The 23,178-nt window shown below is 33.9% G+C and overlaps 1 protein-coding gene across 3 annotated transcripts; it reads left to right on the forward strand.

Moving 5' to 3' along the window:
* Positions 1–9,091: 9,091 nt before the first annotated feature.
* On the forward strand, positions 9,092–13,632 carry LOC111379429 (photosynthetic NDH subunit of subcomplex B 5, chloroplastic). 3 transcript variants are annotated; one of them, XM_023002789.1, is made up of 6 exons: positions 9,092–9,470; positions 9,582–9,642; positions 10,473–10,535; positions 10,628–10,686; positions 10,998–11,263; positions 13,301–13,632. In XM_023002789.1, the coding sequence occupies exons 1-5, from the start codon at positions 9,231–9,233 to the stop codon at positions 11,226–11,228; spliced, it is 654 nt and encodes a 217-aa protein (XP_022858557.1). In that variant the 5' UTR covers positions 9,092–9,230; the 3' UTR covers positions 11,229–11,263; positions 13,301–13,632. The 3 variants fall into 3 exon arrangements, with proteins under 3 accessions (XP_022858557.1, XP_022858559.1, XP_022858558.1); XM_023002791.1 differs by having other exon boundaries at positions 13,335–13,632; XM_023002790.1 differs by having other exon boundaries at positions 9,093–9,470; positions 13,342–13,632.
* The last annotated feature ends 9,546 nt before the right edge of the window (positions 13,633–23,178 follow it).

The following is a 23,178-nucleotide window of genomic DNA, read 5'->3' on the forward strand; positions in this document are numbered from 1 at the left end:
ACCTTAAAAAAAATTCTTGGGCCTGAGTGTGGGGAGGCTACAGCCCAGCCCCCTGGATCTGTCTCTGGGTCTTGAAGTGTCACACCCCTCATTTTTTTTTAGTCAAAGTCAATAAATATAATTGGTGAAAGTCAAAATCAATAAGGACTTAAGTTGAAAAAATAAATTCATGGGGACTTGTATAAACAAGTGGTACTTGTTGAGGTTAATTTGTGAGTATAAGAACAAATAGGTAAGTTTTAAATTAAATGGAAAAGGGTTTAATTGCAAACTATGGCAAAGTTGAGAGCCTAATTATTGATAATTTCATTTTGTCCAATTGTTAAATGGAAATAAGACCCATTTTCTTTCATATCCTTGGGTGAAACCGAGAAGAATCGAGAAAGAGGGAGGAAGAAAAAAGTGAAAAAAGAAGAAGAAGAAGAAGAAGAAGAAGAAGAAGAAGAAGTGGGTTTTCAATTTTGGGGTGCTCCATTTCTTCAATTTCTCATTTGATTTTGAGAGGTAAGTGTAAGTATATTTGAGTTAAGTTTTCTTTTAGGGTTTATGGAAAATTTGGTCATATTCGAAGTTAGCTAGAATTAGAGGTTATTGACATTTATTTGAGGTATTAAACATGAATATGTTAAAAAATATATGTATTGAAAGATTGGTGTTGGAAAAAAATAAAAGAAAGAAAAGAAAAGGAGGGAAACTTTGAAAATGAGTTTGTGAAATAGGTGCTTATTCCTTGATTTTCTTTGGATTATGTGATGTTAATCACTTAAACTATGGAATTGGGGTTGATTTCTCCATTTTTAAGTAATAATTATAAGCAATTTTTGGACAAATCCTACACAGGTGCTGCTTCTGAAATCCTGCCCAGAAAAGTGCTAGTTTTGTCAATTTTTTGGTGACAGATTTCAATAAATAGACATTGGTGCTAGTTTTCAATATTATGAAATTATAGTGCTAGTTTTGTCAATCATCTAATTTTCTTGGATTTCTAGTATTCTAACCAAATTAAGTGTTAATTATTTGGAGTTTTGGTGTTTAAATAATTTATAAAGGAGTATATGTTGTTAGTGACTTTAATTGGGATTACGAGGTTGAAAATAAAATATATCATGTTCCCATTGGTAAATTAATATTTCAAATGGTAGGAAAATACTCAAGGCATCTTGGTAAGGGAATATGATTTACTAGAGCGAGTGCGTAATATCATACTTGATATTTGAAGTAGAAACGGTGACGAAAAGATTGAAACCATGGTTGACTATTACTTGGTGAGTGGATAAAACTTACTTTTCAGAAATAAGTCTTTTTTAAATTTTAAAGTTATTTATTTTATAAAATTGACTTCATAGCATGATTTTCAGAATAAAATGGATTTTATTATCAATTTCTTTTAAAGTTAAATTCAGTTCAATTAAATTATTTTAGTAGCATGTTATATTCTTATTACATGTTTCAGTATAGTTAAAGTTATTTCTAAAAACCACCAGAAACTACCCAGGTGATTTTACCCCAGTTTGCACTGATGTGAATGTATTTTCACAGTGTATGACTAGTTATAGTGATTTTACCCGTTTTGCACTATCGTGAATGTGTTTCCATAGTGTGACTAGATTATCAGAGGTCTTTGGAACCCACTCTCGTACACACATAGGCTTTGGGCTGTGTACTAGGGTGATTAGTCTTTGGGGCAGCTCTGCATACGTATGACCAGATTATCAGATTATCAGCTATCAAATTTGAATGGCTTTGCCTTGTACATCGAGATTACTTTGTCCATGAGTAAGGCTATTCATTGGGTACTCTTTAGGGTATGATTTTTCAGTATTTATTCAATTCTCAGATTTCAGATTATGGAATTCAGTTAATTCAGTTTTCAAAATAAAGCTTTCAACCTATAGTATTGAGCAGCAGCAATATTTCATAGATTTTCATGGATATCAAATTATTTATGTCATTATACTTTACAGTTGCTTATCTAGAATTAAGAACAAAGAATTTTATGATGAAATTATGTTTAGTTTTAAAAGTATTCTCAGATTTCAGAATTTCTCAAAGTTTTGATAGAGAAAGAATTTTCAGAATATATGCATAAAAGAAAAATATGTTTATTTGTAATTATCCACTCACTGAGTTTTAAGCTCATATATTTTTTCACCTTTTTCTTTATCAGACAGAAAGCAGACAAATTGAGTAGTTTTGGAGCATGTCGAACCACCGAATTGAGCCACGCGTCATAGGTTGTATGACATCTTTTATCATATTATACATTGTGTTCTTTTGGGATACACATGGTTAAATCAGAAAAGTTCATTATGGGCTCATTAGATATTTGGTATCTTTAGTACTTTTGAGAATTATTGGTTGTAAAGCAAGTAAATATTGATTTCCTAGCATTTTATTTGAATAGTTTGTATTTTGAGGGACTGACATACCCTGATTTATATTATAGGTATTGATTTGAGGAAAATTGGTTATTGTTCAAGTGGTTTTAGTTCGTATTTTAGAGGAAATTCTGTTAAAAATATTTTTCAGTCAAGCAAGTCAAAGTTGCTTTGATGTTGGGTCTGACGTTTAGCTAGTATCTACCATCGACGCATGAGACGTGTCGAGTCTATTAAGGTGATTCGGGACGAATCATGTCACGAACTGTATGCATTAATTTTCACAACATGGCTGGGTATATTCAAAACTCCTGGCAGGACAATTTCCCATTGGGGGTTCCATTGCCTCAATCATAAACATATGTCCATTTCGTGAAGACGAAAACCAAAGAATTTGACGCTGCTATTGGTTGTAATATCTTCTCACATTAGATTCCAATATTCGAAAGTACTAGAGCTATTCCACTATATCTTGAACAAGTTCGTTGAGGAACTGGATATCTTTGAAATCTTCGTCGAAGTTAGACCTTGGTTAAATCTCATAATCGAGCTCTTCAACTTCCATGAACACAACTATAAGGACAACAACAATCTAAGTTATGTAGATAATTAACAATAGGAACTGCAACTTATGTGCAGTGAAGCACCTTTTAGTTGTGATTGTATGTTACCCGTGCCATGCCTTTTATAGGCATAGTAGCATGTAGTAAGATTTAATGTGTTAGCTGAAATGGTCCCCATCTTATTTACACGCCCATTAATATGTGTGATGTGTAGAGAACAAGACATGCATGCATTCACTTTTCAAATGGAGAGCGTAACATAATGCATTTAAAAACAAGGAATTCACTTTGAAATGCTGTAAAACCAATTAATCTCAAGGATGAAAATGAAGATTACAACAATGGGAAAACAAATAAAAACATAAGATGTCCAACCGTAGAGTAACGTAACGTAAACACCACACCTCAACCCAACTCAACGTTATCTCCCTCCTTGTGATGTTTGAAGTGGTACTCGACCCATTCAAGCCTCTCGTCCGTATCAGCCATGGCGTAAAACGTGTCTCTATTATCCTTGTTGCTCAAAAGCTTGAAAGTGAAATAGTATATTTAGTTCATCTCACAATCTTTTCGCCCACCAATAGCTCCTGTATTGTTTGAATTGTGATGCCAATTTTGGAATTACAACTCAAACTCTTGGGCTATGATGAAACTGGGCTGAGGCCCAATTGATTGGATACTACACACATTGCCCGATAACACAATGAGGAGGCCCAAAACCCGAGCCCATATACATGGCCACATGTGATACTCCGGGTCGTTGGATCCCCCTAACCTCGATCAATCGTGATGAGCTCCCTTATATATATCATCTGATATTTTTCCTAGCTCTAATTCATTTTTACGCGTTTTCTCTCTAACACCTTTAGAACTCTCTAGACTAGGGTTTGCTGAATCGTTTCTTCTTCCTTCGATCTCTCTTCATCTACTTTGTGATTTTCCCTTGAGTCTTCTGTGATCTTGGGTGGTATTCTTGGTGATCTAAAGAGTCCATGTGATTCTAGAGAGAAAGGAAAGGAGTCGATACTGGTTTTGGGGATTTTCAGTCGGTCCGTTGAAGTAGCCAAGTTTAGTCTGTGTTGGCTTGGGATATTTGGGGTTTCCTGTTGTACAGAAGGGTACAATGTCTTTCTGAGCCCAAAATCGATGATGCCTTGAGTCTTAGCAGTAGAATGGAGTCTGTGATGTTTTGATAGAAACAATTGCTTAACTATACTTTGTGTATTTTCTGATTCTGGTGTAATAGTGGTATCAGAGCTTAGTGTGGTGTTTAATCTCCGTTCGAAGAAGATTTGGTTGTAAGAAATCAATTCTTACAGTCAGATCTTGAGGGGTTACCTAGGGTTTCGATTTTTTTTGAAAACCCTAGATCTGTTTTTTGTTAAATGGTCTCATATATTCTTGATTAATACTTCTAAGTGTATATTGGACTGACGATTGTTACCGTGTGTGACTCATTAGACCCCCTGCAGGCATATCTTCAGGCGAACTCTTGGTTCGTGTATGATTCTTGAGTGACCAGTAGCGTTATTGTGGCTTTCTTGATCGATTAGTAGTCTTAACTTGACTACTACTGTGGTTTGCATCCTCTACTTAACATTTTACTCAATCTGCAATGCCAAAATATATGTTATATGCATGCTGATTCTGAAGTAAATTGTTATATAGTTGAAATAGATCTTCTTGTGAACTGTGATATACGTTTGTAGTTAAAATTTGGTGAACTGCATTCGTTTATTGTTTCTTTGTGATACATTCATAATATCCTTGCTTTGGATTTTGATGTCCCAAATTGAGCCTTGACCTGAGGACTTGATCTTCACGGAATCCTGGTGAATTTGGGCATTTGGGGTCTGAAGTGTATTACATCATTCATTCTATCATTCCTGGATATTGTGAATTCCCTATGTGTTGTTATTTTTCCTTTGATTCTCAAGTCTTTTAGATACTGAATAATTTGATTTGATTCTTGTTACCTTTTAAATTTTACTCTGTATCTATCTATTCTGTTGAACACTAAACCTCAAATAATTTTTTCTTTTGATTGATTAAGAACTCCAAATGTCAACTTCTAAGTTTGAACTTGGGATTTTTAATGAAAAAGGAGACTTTCCCATTTGGCAACAAAAAATGAGAGGGATCCTTGTTCAACAGAAAGTTGTAAAAGCTATAACTGCTGATTTTCCTGAGACTATGACTGAAGAACAAAAAACAGAATCTGATGAACTTGCCTATACCTCTATCATATTGCATTTATCTGACCAAGTGTTAAGAAAGGTTGAAAAACTTGATAAGGCTAAAGCTTTATGGGATAAACTTGAAGAACTGTATTTAACGAAGTCTTTACCAAATAAAATATTTCTTTTGGAAAGTTTTTTCAATTTTAAAATAGACCCTTCCAAAGATTTAGAAGACAATCTTGACATTTTTAATAAACTTGTTCAAGATATAACTAATGCGGGTGATAAAGTTTCTGAAGAATACAAAGCTGTTATTCTTCTAAACTCATTACTTAAAGACTATAAAGACGTTAAAAGTGCTATTAAGTATGGTAGGGATGAGTTAACCCCTGAAGTTGTTATTAATTCTTTAAGAAGTAAAGAATTAGAACTTAAATCTGAAAGGCGGGGAAGGAAATCTGAAAGTTTATTTGTTAGAGGTAGATCACTTACTAGGCAAGGTATTAGTCATGAAAATCAGAGATATCAAGGAAATAACAATAACAAGAAGAAATGGAAAGGAAGATCTAGGTCCAAGTCTAGGACTGGAAATAGAAAGTGTTATGGATGTGGAAAAACTGATCATTTTATTAAAGATTGTTACAAGAAAAAGAATGAACAAAGAGAAAAGAGAGTGGATGAGGGTAATGTAGTTGAGCCCCAAGGAGATAAATTTGTGGATGTCTATGTTGTTACAGAACCCATAACTGACCTTAATACTGTTAATTTTTTGGTAATAATGACCAGAGTCAAGAGTGGATACTTGACTCTGGCTGTACCTTTCATATGACCTCTCAAAGGTCATGGTTAGAAAATTTTAAAGAAATAAATCATGGTGAGGTGGTAATGGGTAATAATGCAGCATGTAGAGTTTTAGGAATTGGTAGTGTGACTTTGAAATTTGAAAATGGATATATCTTTACTCTAGAAAGAGTAAGATATGTCCCTGATTTAAACAGAAATTTAATTTCAATGGGAAATCTATATGACATTGGCCTGCAAGCCAAACTAGGTAATGGATTGTTAAAAATAATTAAAGGCTCACTTGTAATTTTCAAGGGTGCCAAAAGAAATGGAATATATGTCACTAGAGCTGAAGTTATTTCAAGTCACATTGCTGAATCCTCAACTGCTAAAGTTGATGCCACTTTAAAATGGCACAACAGGTTAGCTCATGTAAGTGAAAGAGGGCTGCATATTCTGAATAAAAAGGGTGTCTTTGAAAAAGATAATATTTCAAAAATTTCATTTTGTGAACACTGCGCACTTGGTAAACAATATAGACTTCATTTTAATACTGGAAGGCATAAGACTACTTCAATTCTGGAGTATGTACATGCTGATTTATGGGAGCCTTCTTCTACAGTTACCCCAAGAGGAAACAAATATTTTCTGTCTTTAATTGATTCTTCTACAGTTACCCCAAGACTCTCTTTCTCACACAATCTGAAGCATTCAATTTCCACGAGCTTCTTTCTTTCCAACAAACAGTCATGCACCATCCAAGCATATTCTAATTCAGATTGGGCATGTGATAAGGATGATAGAAGGTCAGTTGGCGTGTATAATATCTTTCTCAGTGAGAATCTTATGTCTTGGAGCTACAAACAACAACCAATTGTAGCATGGAGTAGCACAGAGGCTGGATACAAATCTTCAGCTAATGTTGTTGCCGAAATACAATAGATTCAGTCTCTATTATTGGAAATTAGTTTTTCCATTCTACAAAAGCCTATTCCATGGTGTGACAATATGGGTGCTAATTATTTAACTTCTAATCTAGCCTTTCATGCAAGGATAAAGCATATGGAAATTGATTTGCACTATGTGTGTGACCACGTCTTGAATAAGAAGCTAATTGTGCAATTTATCTTGGGAAAAATTGCAGTTGAGGTACCAAATCTTTCGTTTATTAGCAGACTTTGTCCAAACCTTTAGTTTGTGCCACCCACAGTCCCAAACCTTTCAAAAATATGCACCCGAGGCTCAAATGGATGGAAACCGTCCGTTTGACCGTTAGTTGACCAATAAATTTGAATTTTGACCATTTTTTGACCAACTTAAAAGTGTAGAAGGTAAATTTGCTATTTAATTCTATAATAAAACAAATAAACTAATATACCAAATAAAAATAAAAGAAACTACTATTCATATAGAAATTGATTTGCACTACTAAATGTTTGAGCAAAGTCTGCTAATAAACGAAAGGTTCGGTACCTTGACTGCAATTTTCCCTTTATCTTGAGTAAAGATCAGCTAGTTGATTCCTTAACTAAACCATTGTATTTATTGCATTTTCCAACTTCACAAACAATCTGAATGTCTGAAGTCTCCCCTTCAGATTGAGGGAGCATGTGGAAGATCAAGTTGTTAATTATGTTAGATTTAACAATTTTTTAGATACTTCAAATAATGATATCTTGGAGACAAATAAGGTGGACGTATTAGTTCCTTATTTTTCGATCGGTAGCATATTTTGAATTTGAAAGTTCCGTATTTATAAGATTGTAGTTGGTCTCAGTCTTTATGAATGAGATTGCAAGGTTGTAAGTTCAACATAGAGAAAATATAAATCATTCTTAATTTCTACAACTGGGATCACCAATTGTAATTGTGGGTCGGTAGGTGAAATGAATGCAAAGTGAATGCTTCAAGGGTAGATATGTGAAAATGGTGTATGAAGGAATATGTGCACAGTAAAAAGGTTCTGAGCGGTGTCAGGTGAGTGGACCTGTAACAGGCTGATTTTTAATAAAATGGAATTGCATAATGGGTAACAAACAAGCCTTTAAATTAATTTAGTTAAAATCATACTTCCTAAATTTGTTTAAGTTTTTACCAAAGTAATTTAAATTGAAACTAGATTATGATAAAAATTGATAGTAAGTACTTCGTTGATATTGGACATTATACAGACTGAAAATTGCACTTTATTATATGTCTAACTCTTACACTTGCGGATCAATTGATCATTGGTTCATTAAATGAGTGATGTATTTGTAAATTTCACGAAATGTGTGAATAAAAAAGCAATGTTATCAAAATCGGTCCGGCCCGACTGGTTCAACCGGTAAAACTGGGAATCGGACCACTCATGTCCGGTTAATCGGTTGTGACAAAATCGCTTAAAAACTCGTTGAACCGGCCGTTTTAACCGTAAACCAGTGAACCGATCGCGATTTTGTGGTTTTCCCATCTTTTTTTTTCTTTTAGTTTAAAAAATTTCAACTTAACGAATGAGCCTCATAAATAACAATTCAAAGGCCCATAGAGAAATATTGAATGACATGCTCTTTTTGTAGACTCTCAGATGGTTTTATAAATTTTTAATGTAGGATAGTGCATTTTATAGATGATCTTCTCTTCAACGGTTTCATAAACTTTCAATGTGGAATAGTGGCATAACAAAAATTAACACAAATTATAGAATAATGAATCTCATTAACAAATTATTAATATGAATTTTTTTTTAAAAAATTTATTGTTTTTTTTTGTATTTTATTATTTTTGTATGTATTTATTGCAGTCGATTCGATCCTGATTGAACTTTTTGATCCTTCACCTTTTTCGAGTCAATGACCGGGTGGATTTTCAGAACATTGATAAAAAGTGAATTGATCGATTATAAACATTTGCCAAACATGGGTTAAAACCCCATAACTAAAGTTTTGCCAAATTACTTTTGAGTGGCTTCCAGTCTTCAAATACGATAAATGAGTTGTTAGACTACCTGCAGCAGTATTTTTCTAGGATAGAAAATATTAACTTCAACGATTTTTTTAAAATAAAAACTACACTACGTTAAATTAAAAAGAAAAAAAAATTGTCTACAAAATTAATTTGCAGCAAGGAAAAAAGGAAAATACGGAAGGTAGAAAAATGATATCCAGATTCAAGAGTGCATCCAAAAAATCGGATAAGATGCAAAAGAGGCTCTCCATCACCCATTGACATGTCCTCCAATACGCAACACAACAGAGACGGCATGCATGAATAATAATTCAGAAGAGGACCTTCATACGCACATTAATGCTACTTCAGTCCCTTAATTCAAAGGCAGGATAACTGAAATGGCGACACTCCCAACACTTTCTACTACGTCAATCCCCAAGATTCTATCTAGAAATCCCGAATCGTTTGAAACCCAGAAAAGGGATTTTGTCAAGAAAATCCCACATTCATCTGCTTTGAGAATTGGTGTAAACTACTGCAAAATTAGGTCAACAAGATTGTATGCTGGGCTTTCAGAAATAGAGCCGGACTTGAATGAAGATCCAGTGGACAGGTGGAGGACCAATGGGATTGATTCTGTATGTTTTCTTTTTTGTGATTTTTTACGAATTCATGGGTTGATTTTTTCTTGAATTTGTATTATTTAAACATTTATGGGTGGTTCAGGATTTTGTTGTTGAAGTTTGCAGGAAGATTTTAAGTATGGGAAGTATGATGACCACCATACATACTACGAAGGTGATGAAAAAGGTATTGTTCATCCGCAATTTTGTTTTCAAATACAATACTAACTTTTCAAATACAATACTAACATGTTTAATATAATACGCCATCCAACGTTAATTGACTACGGTTCAGTAGAAACCTTGCTCGATAAGCCATAATTGTTTCTTGAGAATTTATATCTAGATGATCTGTGAAACCTGAATGAATATTAGGACACAATGAGAATACAAGCCAGCAAGGGGGAAATGATGTAGATTGAGGAGACTTAGGTGATTCGGATGTGTTATCAATAATCCCCATTTCGGGGTCAGGAGCGCTGAAAGGTCATATTCTTACTAGAAAAACATCCGGATACCTGGTCTGACATCTCGAGGAGTTAAAACTCACGATTCTACATTTATAGATTGGCTATTCAGAAAAGTGAAAAATGACCTGTCAGAGGGATCGATCTTTATGTTTCTGGATGGACTTTCTTAATTGTATTGTGATCTAAAGAGGCTTCTCTATGTAAAAGCTAAACAATCTCAGTAAATGTAGATGCTGATTAATGCCACTGACTCCCATATGCAGTGTTTAATATTGGAAACTTTAATATTTGTCTTTATGTTGAAACATTTATCCTGAATCAGAAGGGGGAAATTTCTTATCAAGAATTATACATGAATGATTCTTGGAAACGAATGAGAAATTTGGTTATCTAAATATCATGTAATTGTGACATTTTTTGTTCAAAATTTCTATTAATTTAGATGTCAAGATCAAGACAATATACTAATCCTTGCAAAATTTATATCCACTTCATGCTCTTTAATTTCCAACATCAAATATTAATATAGCAATTCTGCTTGTTCCAGGATCATTTTGGGGATCAATTGCAGAAGATTATGCTGCGATTGGACCTCCTACAGGATTCCAGGGTATCAAAATCATCGTAACTTCAGTTAAATTATCAAGCCTGCATTTTTTGTCAACGAGATCATGTGGTTTGATTATATGCTGTTTATCTCAGGTTTTATCTCCTGGCTATTCCTTCCAGCTGTTGCTGCTGGAATGTACTTCAATGTTCCGGTACACAAGAATTGAACCTCAAACTGTTAATGATGAGGAAATATTTATGTAATTTTAAAGATTGTTACACCCTCCAGACTTTATTAGCTTATTTTTCTAATAGTTTTGATTGCTTAACTAGTGTAGAATTCATTCATTTTATAGTTAATATTAACCCTATAAATGGAATCTTCTTCCCTGTAATGTGTAGACATAACAGATATCAACTTATACAATCCATTTCGATATCACTCTCTCACGCTGTTTTAAGTTTCTAACACAATTTCAGTGTTGCTAAAAGTTAACTAGCTTGTTTCATTTCTGCGCTTCAGGGGGAATACTTGTACATTGGTGCAGCCATTTTTACTGTCATATTTTGCATAATTGAGATGGATAAGCCAAGTGAACCTCACAACTTCGAACCTCAGATTTACAATATGGAGAGAGGGGCTCGTGACAAGTTGATAGCCGATTACAACACCATGGACATATGGGATTTCAATGAGAAGTATGGTGACCTTTGGGATTTCACTGTGAAGAAGGATGACATCATGAAGAGATGAATAAAATGCAATTCGATCATGTTGGAGACCAAAAGGTATTTCATATTGAATTATCTTATCTAAAAGCTTATGATGTTAAATAGAAGTCACAAGTCCTATTCTAGTGTCCTCATTCATGATGCTTTCTACCGGTAGAACTACTACAAGCGGTCTACAATTTGATCCTTTCTTCTTTCTTCATAATTTAAAGGGGAGCAAAGTCTTTTTATTGCTCCCACTATTGATACATCAAAGACCTCGTGCCATCTTTCAGTGACTCATAGGTTTTTAAAATTAGTGATAAATGCACCTCCACACATGCATGTCGGATTTTTGACACTTCCATATATTTTAAATGGATGATGGCAAAACTTCTGCTATAATACTATTCTAAATCCCATCATGCAAAAGGTCAAGCTTCTCGGGAAGCTTGCTCCAAGGATCATTAAATAAGTGATTTTGGGCTCAATTTCACGTTACATTTCTCTATGAAACAACCCATCCAAACGGCTCCAACCTACAACCAATATTTTCACCTCGGTTGCTCTCAATCTCACAACAAAGGACAAGATAATGATGATCATTTCTAGCCACAAAGGCAAGAAGGAAAAATAATTCATTTTAAAATTGAAAAATCTTTCAAATAAATACAACTTATTAGGAGAAAATTTAAGTAAATATAAGTCCTCTAACTTTTTCCAATATTCTTCAGCGGAATCAAATTTTCCAACTTTTTTCAAAATAGTGTCAGATAGGTATAAAATAATTGAAGTATAAGCATCATCACATTTTTTTTTTTTTTTTTTTTTTTTTTTTTATAATGTAAGAAATATGTCATCTATTGCTTTTGAAATTTTTTGTTGAATCAAATCTCCTTATTTTATTGCCAAATTGAAAATTTTCCCTTCCCATTGAATATGTCAATTTAGAAATGCAAGACAGTTTTAAAAAAGAGCAAGTGCACAAATAGGTCACACAAATTAAATTTAAGACCGTAGTATACATCGTTCTAGATTCCCAAAGTTTCGTTAGACTCAAAATCTCAGGAGAATGTTCAAACGGGTCAACTCCAATTAGTTATTACAAGAGAATAATCAATGTAACACGAAGGTATATCAACAAAAAATTTAGTTTTTCACGCAATGCAGTCTCACATAGTGATTAAACGACAACTAAAGCACAAATGCAATTACCAACTTACAATCAAATTCAACACTTCAAACAGAGCATATAATTCCTAAATTTCTAGCGCAAGCAATGATTACTCCATATGGTGAACCTAATCCTAAAGTCACCCTATATGATGATATGCTAATCCTTAGATTGAAATTGGGATAAGTCAATATACCAAAGCGAACAAATCTGAGTCCGTAAATTACAAGAGATGTTATTTTATTATTTTAAGGCCACCACTATTTGTCGTGAAGTTTCCATTAATCGTAGAAATCAATCAATCACGATCGAATCCCAAACACGTGAAGAACAAATCTGTCTAGATTTCATTGTATCCTGAAACAAAAAACTAAAAACACCAAAACGTCAAAAATGATGTTAGGAACAAACTGTTTGAAGATACTGTAGCCTGAAAGTGGCCTTCACACCCTCATGCGACTGCCTAAGTTCTGCGTGCTATCGCCAAACGTTGCCAAAGGTCTCATGCGCCAGCCACCCAAGAGCGCCTCCACATGTATTTCACACCGGTGGTCTCTATTCACCAAACTCCCTTTGGATTGGTCGAAAGCCAGGAAAATAGCCTCAATTTTTGGGCAATTTTCTGGATAGTTTTGCGATCTATTTTCTGCTTCATTTAAGGTGGTATTTTGGATGGTTTTTGGTCAGTTTATCTAGCCAAATCCACCATAAATCTTTGATACCAATTGTCCCGGAAGCTCAATCCCAAGATCGTCAAATCAGTGATTTTCGAATTCAATTTACATCATATTCCGGGATTCAATAGGTATTAAAACCCAACAAAGTCATTAAAATGCAGACACGTTTATTTATTTAACTTGTTCTTGCTTTCTCTCTTTCCTTGTCCGATGTGGAATTTACACTCAAGCTTTTGTGTGACAATGTCCCCTATCTCCTTTTAGACATCACCGGATAAGTGATGTTGAGTTTGGATAGCTTGTAGAGTGGAAATTGCTGAGGATGTTATGCTTGAAGTCAAAGCTCTAAAGGCTCGAGTAGAGTTGGTATAGTTACTGTATCCCTTCTAACGGGAAATGCCAGAAATCTTGAAGAAACAGTACAAATCTTCCAGAATTTTTAAATTTAGTCTCTTCTTCTATTTAAGTACCACCGTGTAAACTGGCTTCCAATTTAGAATGTATATGAAAAAAACAAGTAATGAAAAGAAATATTTCCTAGATTTCTGTACTTACTTTCTGCAAAATGTAATTACATGCATATATGCATTACTTCATCAGATACAATTGAAATGAAGGCAAACTGCTCATCTTTTCACTAAATCTAACTACTGGAAGGGTAGAAGCATGAGATATAACATATTTTTGCATGCTAATTACTATTGCTATAACTTATGATAATGACTAGAAATTTATCGATAATCTTGTTAGTTTCTATTAAATAGCTGACAAATCTGCATGCTGCTAGACTCAGTGATGTTCATATGCTCATGTCTTCACCAACATTGCTGTAATTCGTTAATTGCATATTCAATGCACCTTTCTTTTCCTTTTGTGCACAAGGATTAGGACTTGATTTGTGTCATCCTTATACATACTAAAAGAGTAATGTTATTTAGTATCGCTAGTTAGGGGCGAATCTAGGGTCGGAAGTCAGTTAGGGCGGACATTGACCGACAATGATAGTTGACCATTTACCAAACAATAAGCGATTGTAATAACAAAATTATTTATTAATATTTAATTAAATAATATTAAAATCTGTCTATATATATATGTAAATGCGCTAAAATTTAAAAATTCTATTCGTATAAAAATATAATTCAATATAATTCAAAATACTAAAACACATACATGATACAACCTTATTCTATAACTATAAACTAAGACAATTGAATTCTATGAGGTCCCATATTTTAAAAACGTCGCAATATTGTCTCATTTTCAAGTAATTTTTTTTTCACTTTTCCTAAATGGCTGAATTGAGCTCCAGATATTCTCTATTAATTTTTTTCACTTATCCTAATTTCGTATACATAAATTTTCAAGGGAGCGGCTATTTATATCCACAGAAGTTATATATTTATCCCTCTATATTCATCCCTATTAAAATTCTAAAATTCTAAAAAATACTATTCTCATCCACATCACATTCCAATATTGTCCTTATAGAAACAAATTGGAGAATGTCTTTTAAAAAGCCCAGGACTATCCTAAAAGAGGGAGACATGCCTCTATTCTCATCTTCTCTCTTTTACTCACTTCAATTTTCATGTGTGGCTAAACTTTTGTATTTAATTGAAGGAAACTGAAGCCTCAGAATCAATAGAACTGTAGTGTGTGTGCGTGTGTGTGTGTGGATCAATGATCAGTTGTAAAATTTCAATGGTGGATGTTAACTTAGATCGGGGTTAGTTCTTTTGATTAATTTTGATACTTTAATTTAAATTGTTCGTATTTGCTTTCTTTAGAAAAAAAATTTGTCATACTCAAAACCACCCTAGTCCTTGTTTACGTAGCATAAAACTAAGTTAGATATTTTTCATGAGAACGAGTCTTACCTGCACTGCTACATATATTTTTAGGAGTATAAATTTTATTTTTGGTTGCTTGTTACAGCACACCAAAAAACTTCAACTTATCTATAAAATCTTTGTAACTTATGTTATGTAGTCCTTGCCTATGTTAATAATATTTTTAAGCAGTACACCCACAAGGCTATGAAACTCAAAAAGTAACATTCAGAGATTAGGCACTAATTCTGATAAAACGAAGCCTTTTTTAAATGAAGAAATACTTAAAAGTAAACAAAGAGCTTGAGAAATCTTTATAGCCAGTTTACAAATGGCTAAACTACGAGACACACCTCAAAAATTCACAAAATGCAACACTTCATGTTGTAGATGGTCAAGTCTTCTTCTAGAATATCTATATGAGGCTCTTTAAAAATTGATGACTGTAAAAGTATTTATTAATTAGACCAATGATATGTTTAACTATTTATTATTCAAATTCATTTAAAGAAAAATAAATTTATCTCCTCTTAAATATCCGTGTCACTTACTTTCGTACAACATCCAAATTATGATGTAGGTGATGAATGTTCTACCAAAAAAAATAAAACTAGTTATCAATAAAAAAATAATAATTATGAAAAGTATAGAAAATTGTATTTTTCGTATCATGAATGTCAGCCCGTAACCACTCTAGAGCACATATCAAAGCCTTCAAAGTTTTCTGATGAAGCACTTTTTCTGTGTGGACTAATAAGTCTACTGCTAGTATTGAATTCTGACGCTAACGCCACTATAAATATTGGGATGGCCAATATATCTCTTGCAACATTTTGTAAACAAGGATATTTTATTGAATTTGCATTCCACTATGCCAATATATCAAAATCATTTGATCTAGGTAATGTAAGCTCATACAAGAAAATGTTGAGCTCTGATTTTAGTCTATGAGTACTAGTGGTATTAGAAACAAATAAATCAAATGGTGCCAATCGATCTTTTTTACTTGCATTAGTAGATATCTCAGTTTGGTTCGAAGATCAAGTCACATTTCCACTTGATCCATGTCTTGTTTTGTATTGATTTAGCAGCTTGTGACAAAATTTTCTAACATTTTCAATCTCACGATCTTAAACTTCATTTCCATAAATCATTGGAAAATAATATTATTTCATTTTAAATCTCGGATCCAACACACTAGCTACGGCTAAAATTCCATGAATCTCGCTCCAATATTTTCAAATTTGTCAATCATACTTAAAGCCATGATTTTGATTTCATCATAAGGAGTTTTTATCCCATTGTAAATTGACAACTTTATCTCACAAATATTAAAAAGATAAAGATTGGATGTTGGCGTTTTAGTCCCAAAAAATAGTTCAGTCATTAGAAAACACATCCAACTTGTCACATATCTCTTTCGCCAAATTCCAATCTACATAACTAGGCAAACATCTATATTGTTACTTAAGTTGCTTTAGTTGAGAAAAAAATCCCTATACTATAAAGCATTATGAAGCATTAAGTACATAGATTTTCACCTAGTTTGGCAATCAAGTGCTAACTTTTTGGAACAAGAGATTTTCAACTAGCATGCAAAGGAACAAGAGATTTTCAACTAGCATGCAAAGCTCTCAAACTTTTTACTCTTCTTCGAATTGCTTTCCAATATGCAACACTGTCGTGGATTTTCTCAACACTCAAGCAAATGATCTCCAAACCATCTTTAATTATCAAGTTTAATGTGTGCGCACAACAATGCATATGGAAAAATTCAACATTTAATAAAAGTGAACTACCTGCAAGCTTATCTAAAAGAATGTTGAGTGTGGCATCATTTGTAGTACAATTATCGATAGTTAATGTAGATAACTTACAATCGATATTTCAACAAGGACATCTTTTCATATGTTCATGCAAATGTTTTGTCCCATTCTTGCTTTTAGCCCCTAATTTTATTTGATAATAGTTACAAATTGCTTGTATTCCCCTTGATGACTTTTTTTTGAAGCCGTTCCACACCATTGAAGTCAATTTCCTTTTCTTACCATGTCTGTTATCCTCCCTCTCATCACACAAGCCTATTGGATCTTGTTGTACGTTTACCTAACTAGTTAAGTCTTCATGGGATGGACTACCACTTGATTGTAGAGGAGTACTTTCAATGCTCGGTACGTGTACAATGCCGTAGTCTATACATTTGAAATGAATACAATCCGCTTGCGATAAATAGTTTTATTATCCAGTCTGATAACTGAAGGAACCAAAATCTCACTACAAGATCAACAGAAAATAGAACAAATCAATAAAGATTCAAACCCAATTCATTTCTTGTAAAATCACAATTAAAACCAGTCAATTGTTGAACTATATTTTAACCAGTCATTTGCAAACTCCATTCAAGTAAAACTGCAATTGAAGCATCAAAATCACTTCAATTGAAACACAAAACAGAACCGACCTTCAGCCGTGTAAGTCATCGGTAGGGAAAGTCGAGAAGAGAAGAATTGAATAAATGCCAGCGGCGCTTCTTAGTGAATGATGAAATTGAAAAAATGCTCAAACCATCATCGTCTCACGTCTCTAATTCTAAAATCTGGTAATGGTTCAGGAATAAGCATTCTACTTTGGGTTATATTGGGTGTTGGGACTTGGCCTATTAACTGTGACTTGTATCGTGAGTCATTTAAAAAAAAAAAAATTGTTTGCACTGGGTTAAGTAGCTAATCTCTACCCCATTTAGGGGCGGGGCCATGAGTATCGAGTTTAATGATTTTTTTTACCATCGCTATTGAAGCACGTTCTTGACACTAGATCAAATGAATTCTCTAGAATGGTGGCCTCGAACTTTCATATCGAAAATATGAAAAGGTGTTAAAAGCTCTGGATGACAATCACAAAGGTCATGCTTATCGAAACTATTTCACACAGTTAAACTATCAATGGTCTCTTACTTTGACTGTTCAAATCAGTTAACAAGGATGAGCTGTGGTTTCGGTTAGGAGGCAGGTGTTGGAAAAAATTAATTAGATGCAGTAGTGATCTGAACAATATAATGTAGAAATATAAAACTTATCGTCCGATCGAATCTCGTGACAGCACGATGTCCTAAAGTGAAACTGCCCGTCGATAATTGCTGCGACCTCCATGGACAATCACTCCCAGGATACAACGATCGTAAACCACTTGTGCAGCAATCACTAATGGTTTTTCTAGAACTCTCAATTGTACTCCATAATATATGTAAAAATCCGAATATAAGAAATTCAGAATATGAGAAGGAGGATTGATGCAAGATGGTTTTTCTATTTTCTTTTTGTGTCTATATTTCCCAAAACGAGATATGGGTTTATATAGGCAAGATAGTAGTAACAGTCTTCACCATGTTAATGCAGAATTTTAATTACTGAGTAGTGGGTGTTTTAATGGCTGTTAGTGGGTTGTTACAAAAACAAACAGTCAGAAAATACTGGCTAATTTTACCCATTAAATAATAAAAAAAAATATTTATTTTAGGCAAGGAAGCCCAAGAGCCCAAGGCCCCAATCAAGACATTTTAATATCTGCGTGGGGAGTGACTCGAACCCCTGACGTCCCACACAAATGTTACATTTCCCACCACTTTGACACTTTATCTAATTTGATTATTTCTTCACCATGTTAATGCAGAATTTTAATTACTGAGTAGTGGGTGTTTTAATGGCTGTTAGTCAAGGAAGCCCAAGAACCCAAGGCCCCAATCAAAACATTTTAATATCTACGTGGGGAGTGACTTGAACCCCTGACGTCCCACACAAATGTTACATTTCCCACCACTTTGGCACTTTATCTAATTTGATTATTTCTTTCACATTTTATATTTATACCACAAATATATAACAATCCCCCACATGAAAGAAATAAGATAAATGAAAATATTACTCTGGAGTACGGTAGAAATCATGCAGGCTTAGGTGTCTATCGACTTGAACCTTGGCTTTGTATATTCTATCGAACTTACTAACTGTAGAGTGAACTATGTCTTGAACTCTACAATTATAGTTGTAAACTGAGACAATAGAACACACACATGATTTCTAGAACAGTCATTGAGTTCTCGCGGTTGTGTTCATTTAGGCCGTGAACTTTTCCAGTTTCTTTGAGTGCTTTAGAGAATTCGCCTCAATTCTCATAGGAAGCGGCCTCACTTCCACACTCAAATAGGTGCTACTATCAAGGGTGCACTGTATTTAAACACCCCACTGAATATCAGCTATAGTAAGCATTAAGAGTATTAGCTCATCCTCTAATCAAGACAGTTGGTACTACGCATCATAGGGAGGGGTTTGGAATAAATCCAATGTAGTACCCCTACAGACCACTCCAATAACTTTGTTGTCCCATTGAACCTTGACCATGGGATCTCCAATTGCAAGGTTGGGTTTCCATTATAGGAGATCTAATACATAATAGGCTTTAGCCTCATCCCCCTCGATGTTTGTTGAATTAGCTCTCTAGCCAATCCTTTGGTTAATGGGTCAGCAATGTTATCACTTGACTTCACATAATCAATAGCTATAATCCCATCCTTAAGCAGCTGACGCACAGTATTGTGCCTCTTACGAATATGTCTAGACTTTCCATTGTAGGATGAATTTTGAGCTCTTGAGATAGCTGCTTGACTGTCACAATGTATTGAAATAGTTGGAAATTGTTTAGACCACAAAGGAACATCCATAAGAAAATTTTTTAACCATTCAGCCTCCTCACCTGCCTTATCTAAAGCTATGAACTCAGATTCCATAGTAGATCTAGCAATGCAGGTTTGGTTAGTGGATTTCCAGGAGACAGCACCGCCTGCTAATGTAAATACATATCCACTTGTAGATTTACTTTCATTGGTATCGGAAATTCAATTAGCATCACAATATCCCTCAAGTATAGTAGGGAATTTGGTATAATGTATTCCCCAGTCTAAAGTGTATCTCAAATACCTCAAGACTCGAATAAGAACATCCCAATGTTCATTGTTAGGATTACTAGTATACCTGCTAAGTCTACCGATAGCATATGCTATATCAGGTCTTGTACAGTTCATAAGATACATGAGACTGCCGATTACTTTAGCATACTCTAAAGCGGAAATACTAGGACCTAAATGTTTTCTCAAATGACGGCTTACATCATAAGGTGTTTTAGCAGGAATACAGTTGTATTGATTAAACTTCTTAAGCACTTTTTCTACATAATGTGATTGGGTCAAAATAATTCCTTCAGAATGTTTTACTATTTTGATTCCTAGAATAACATCAGCAACACCCAAATCTTTCATTTCAAAGTGCTTGTTCAGAAACCGCTTAGTTTTATTAACCACATCTAAACTAGTTCCCATAATCAGCATATCATCAACATATAAGCAAATTATCACACCACAATTATTTTCAAATTTGCTATATATGCATTTATCTGCTTCATTTATCACATAACCACTTGATGTCAAAACTGTATCAAATTTTTCATGCCATTGCTTAGGAGCTTGTTTAAGGTCATAAAGGGATTTTTTAAGTCTACATACTTTATCCTCAAGGCCTTCTACAACAAATCCTTCAAGCTGATCCATATAAATCTCCTCTTCTAAGTCTCCATTTAAAAATGCAGTTTTGACATCCATTTGATGTATAATAAGATCATACAGTGAGGCAATTGCAATTAACATCCTAATAGAGGTAATCCTAGTAACGGGTGAATAAGTATCAAAGAAGTCAACTCCTTCCTTTTGTTTATAGCCTTTAGCTACAAGTCTTGCTTTATACTTATCAATTGAACCATCAGGTTTAAGTTTTTTCTTAAACAACCATCTACACCCAATTGTCTTACATCCTTGAGGTAAGTCCACTAACTCCCAAGTATTATTAGATATAATTGAATCATATTTACTATTTACAGCTTCCTTCTAAAATATAGAATCTGGTGAAAAAATAACTTCACCAAAAGTACTAGGATCATCCTCTACTAAGTAGGTTATAAAGTCAGGACCGAAAGAAGTAGTGGTCCTAGGTCTTTTGCTTCTCCTAATTTCAGCTTCTTCTAATTCAGACGGCTCCTCTCTAACATTAGGAGGAATACTAAAAGAACTGCTTGATCCTTCAGACTTTTTTTTAAACGGAAATCTATTTTCAAAAAATTCAGCATCTCTAGTTTCAAATATTGTGTTCTTTTCAATCAAATTATTTTTAGAGTCAATAACTAAAAATCTGTAGGCATTACTATGAAAAGCATAGCCTATAAAAACACAATCAATAGTTTTCGGACCAAGTTTAGTTCTCTTAAGTGCTGGAATAGAAACTTTAGCTAAACACCCGCACACTTTAAGATATTTATATGAAGGTATTTTGCCCTTCCACATTTCATAAGGAGACTTATTATTTTTCTTACTAGGAATTCTGTTAAGAATATAACATGTAGTAAGAAGTGCTTCCCCCCACATGTTAAAAGGTAATCCAGAAGAGCTTAGCATTGATATGACCATATCCTTAAGGGTTCGATTTTTCCTTTCAGCTACACCTTTAGATTGTGGAGAATAAGGTGGAGTAGTCTCATGAATAATACCATTCTCAACACAAAATTTATCAAAATCTCCTGTATATTCTCCTCCCCTATCAGATCTTAAAACTTTAATAGTTTTGTCTAGCTGATTTTCTACTTCAATTTTATAGGAAATAAATTTTGAATAGCTTTCATCCTTACTCTTAAGTAGATAAATATAACAATATCGAGAATAATCATCAATGAAAGTTAAGAAATATTTATTTCCACCACGAGTAACATATCCTTTTAAGTCACATAAATCAGAATGTATCAAACTTAAGACCGAAGTAGTCCTATCAACACGAGGAAATGGTTTTCTAGAATATTTAGATTCAACACACGTTTCACATTTTGAATTTGGACAATTATCGATTTTGGGAATGTTTCCCAAAGTCATTAATTTTTTAATAGAAGTTTTATTAACGTGTCCAAGTCTAGCATGCCACAAATCATAAGAATCCAACAAGTAAATGGAAGAGCTAGATGCTTTATTGTTAATCACAGAGATATTGAGTTTAAATAGACTCTCATCTGCATACCCTTTCCCAACAAAGGAACCATCCTTAAACAGTACAACTTGACCACTTTCAAATACAATCTTAAAACCCTTTTTTACTAAGATAGATCCAGATACTAGATTTTTCCTAATATCAGGTACATAAAGGACATCCTTCAAATTAAGGATATTTTCAGAAGTAAATCTAAGCGTCACAGTTCCTTTCCCTTCGATTTTGGAGGAGGAAGCATTGTCCATGAACAGACATTCTCCATCACTAGCGGGAGTGAATGAAGAAAATGCACCTCTCGTGCAGCAAATATGCTTGGTAGCTCCAGAATCTACCCACCAGTCTGTCATTTTGCTTACTAGATTCACTTCTGTCACCATAGCAGAGAAATTCCCATCCTCTACCACATGTGCCTGATGCTTCACAGCTTTTCCTTTCCTATTTCTACAATCCTTTGCAAAGTGACCTGGTTTACCACAAACAAAACAGTCACCAACACTTTTATTTTTAAATTGGGGCTTAAACCGATTGTTCTTTCCTACAAATTGTTTTCCCTTATTTCTGCCTTTAAAGTTCTGACCCCTTGTAAGATTTCCAATTGGTTTCTTAGTCCCAGAACTTCCTTCAATAAGATTAGCCTTGGTATCAAAATCTAGCATTTCCTTACGTTCTGCCATTCTATTGTCCTCCTGGATTCTAATCCTGATAATCAGATCCTCTAAGGACATTTCTTTTCTCTTATGCTTCAAACTATTTTTATACTCTTTCCAAGTAGGTGGCAATTTTTCAATTATAGCTGACACTTGAAAGCCCTCACAGATTTTATATCCTTCAGCAATAATTTCGTGAATTATAATCTGCAATTCTTCAACCTGACTAACCACAGTTCTAACATCATTCATTTTAAAATCTAAAAACTTTCCCACAACAAATTTCTTGGTTCCAGCATCTTCAGTAGCATATTTCTTTTCTAATGAATTCCATAACTCTTTTACAGATTTACACGAGTAGTAAACATCATACAGATCTAAAGTCAAACAATTCAGAATATAATTCCTGCACATATAATCCTTATATTCCCAATTAGCAAAATCTTCTGTTTCCTTATCAGTGGGATTATCAGCAATTACAAAACCAGGTTTATCTGATTCGATAGCATCAACGACTTTAAGTGTTGTCAAATAAAATCGCAATTTCATTTGCCATCTCTTAAAATTCTTTCCATCAAACAACTCAG

The sequence above is a fragment of the Olea europaea genome, unplaced genomic scaffold (assembly GCF_002742605.1).
Source record: "Olea europaea var. sylvestris unplaced genomic scaffold, O_europaea_v1 scaffold1989, whole genome shotgun sequence".
In the NCBI taxonomy this organism is placed as follows: domain Eukaryota; kingdom Viridiplantae; phylum Streptophyta; class Magnoliopsida; order Lamiales; family Oleaceae; genus Olea; species Olea europaea.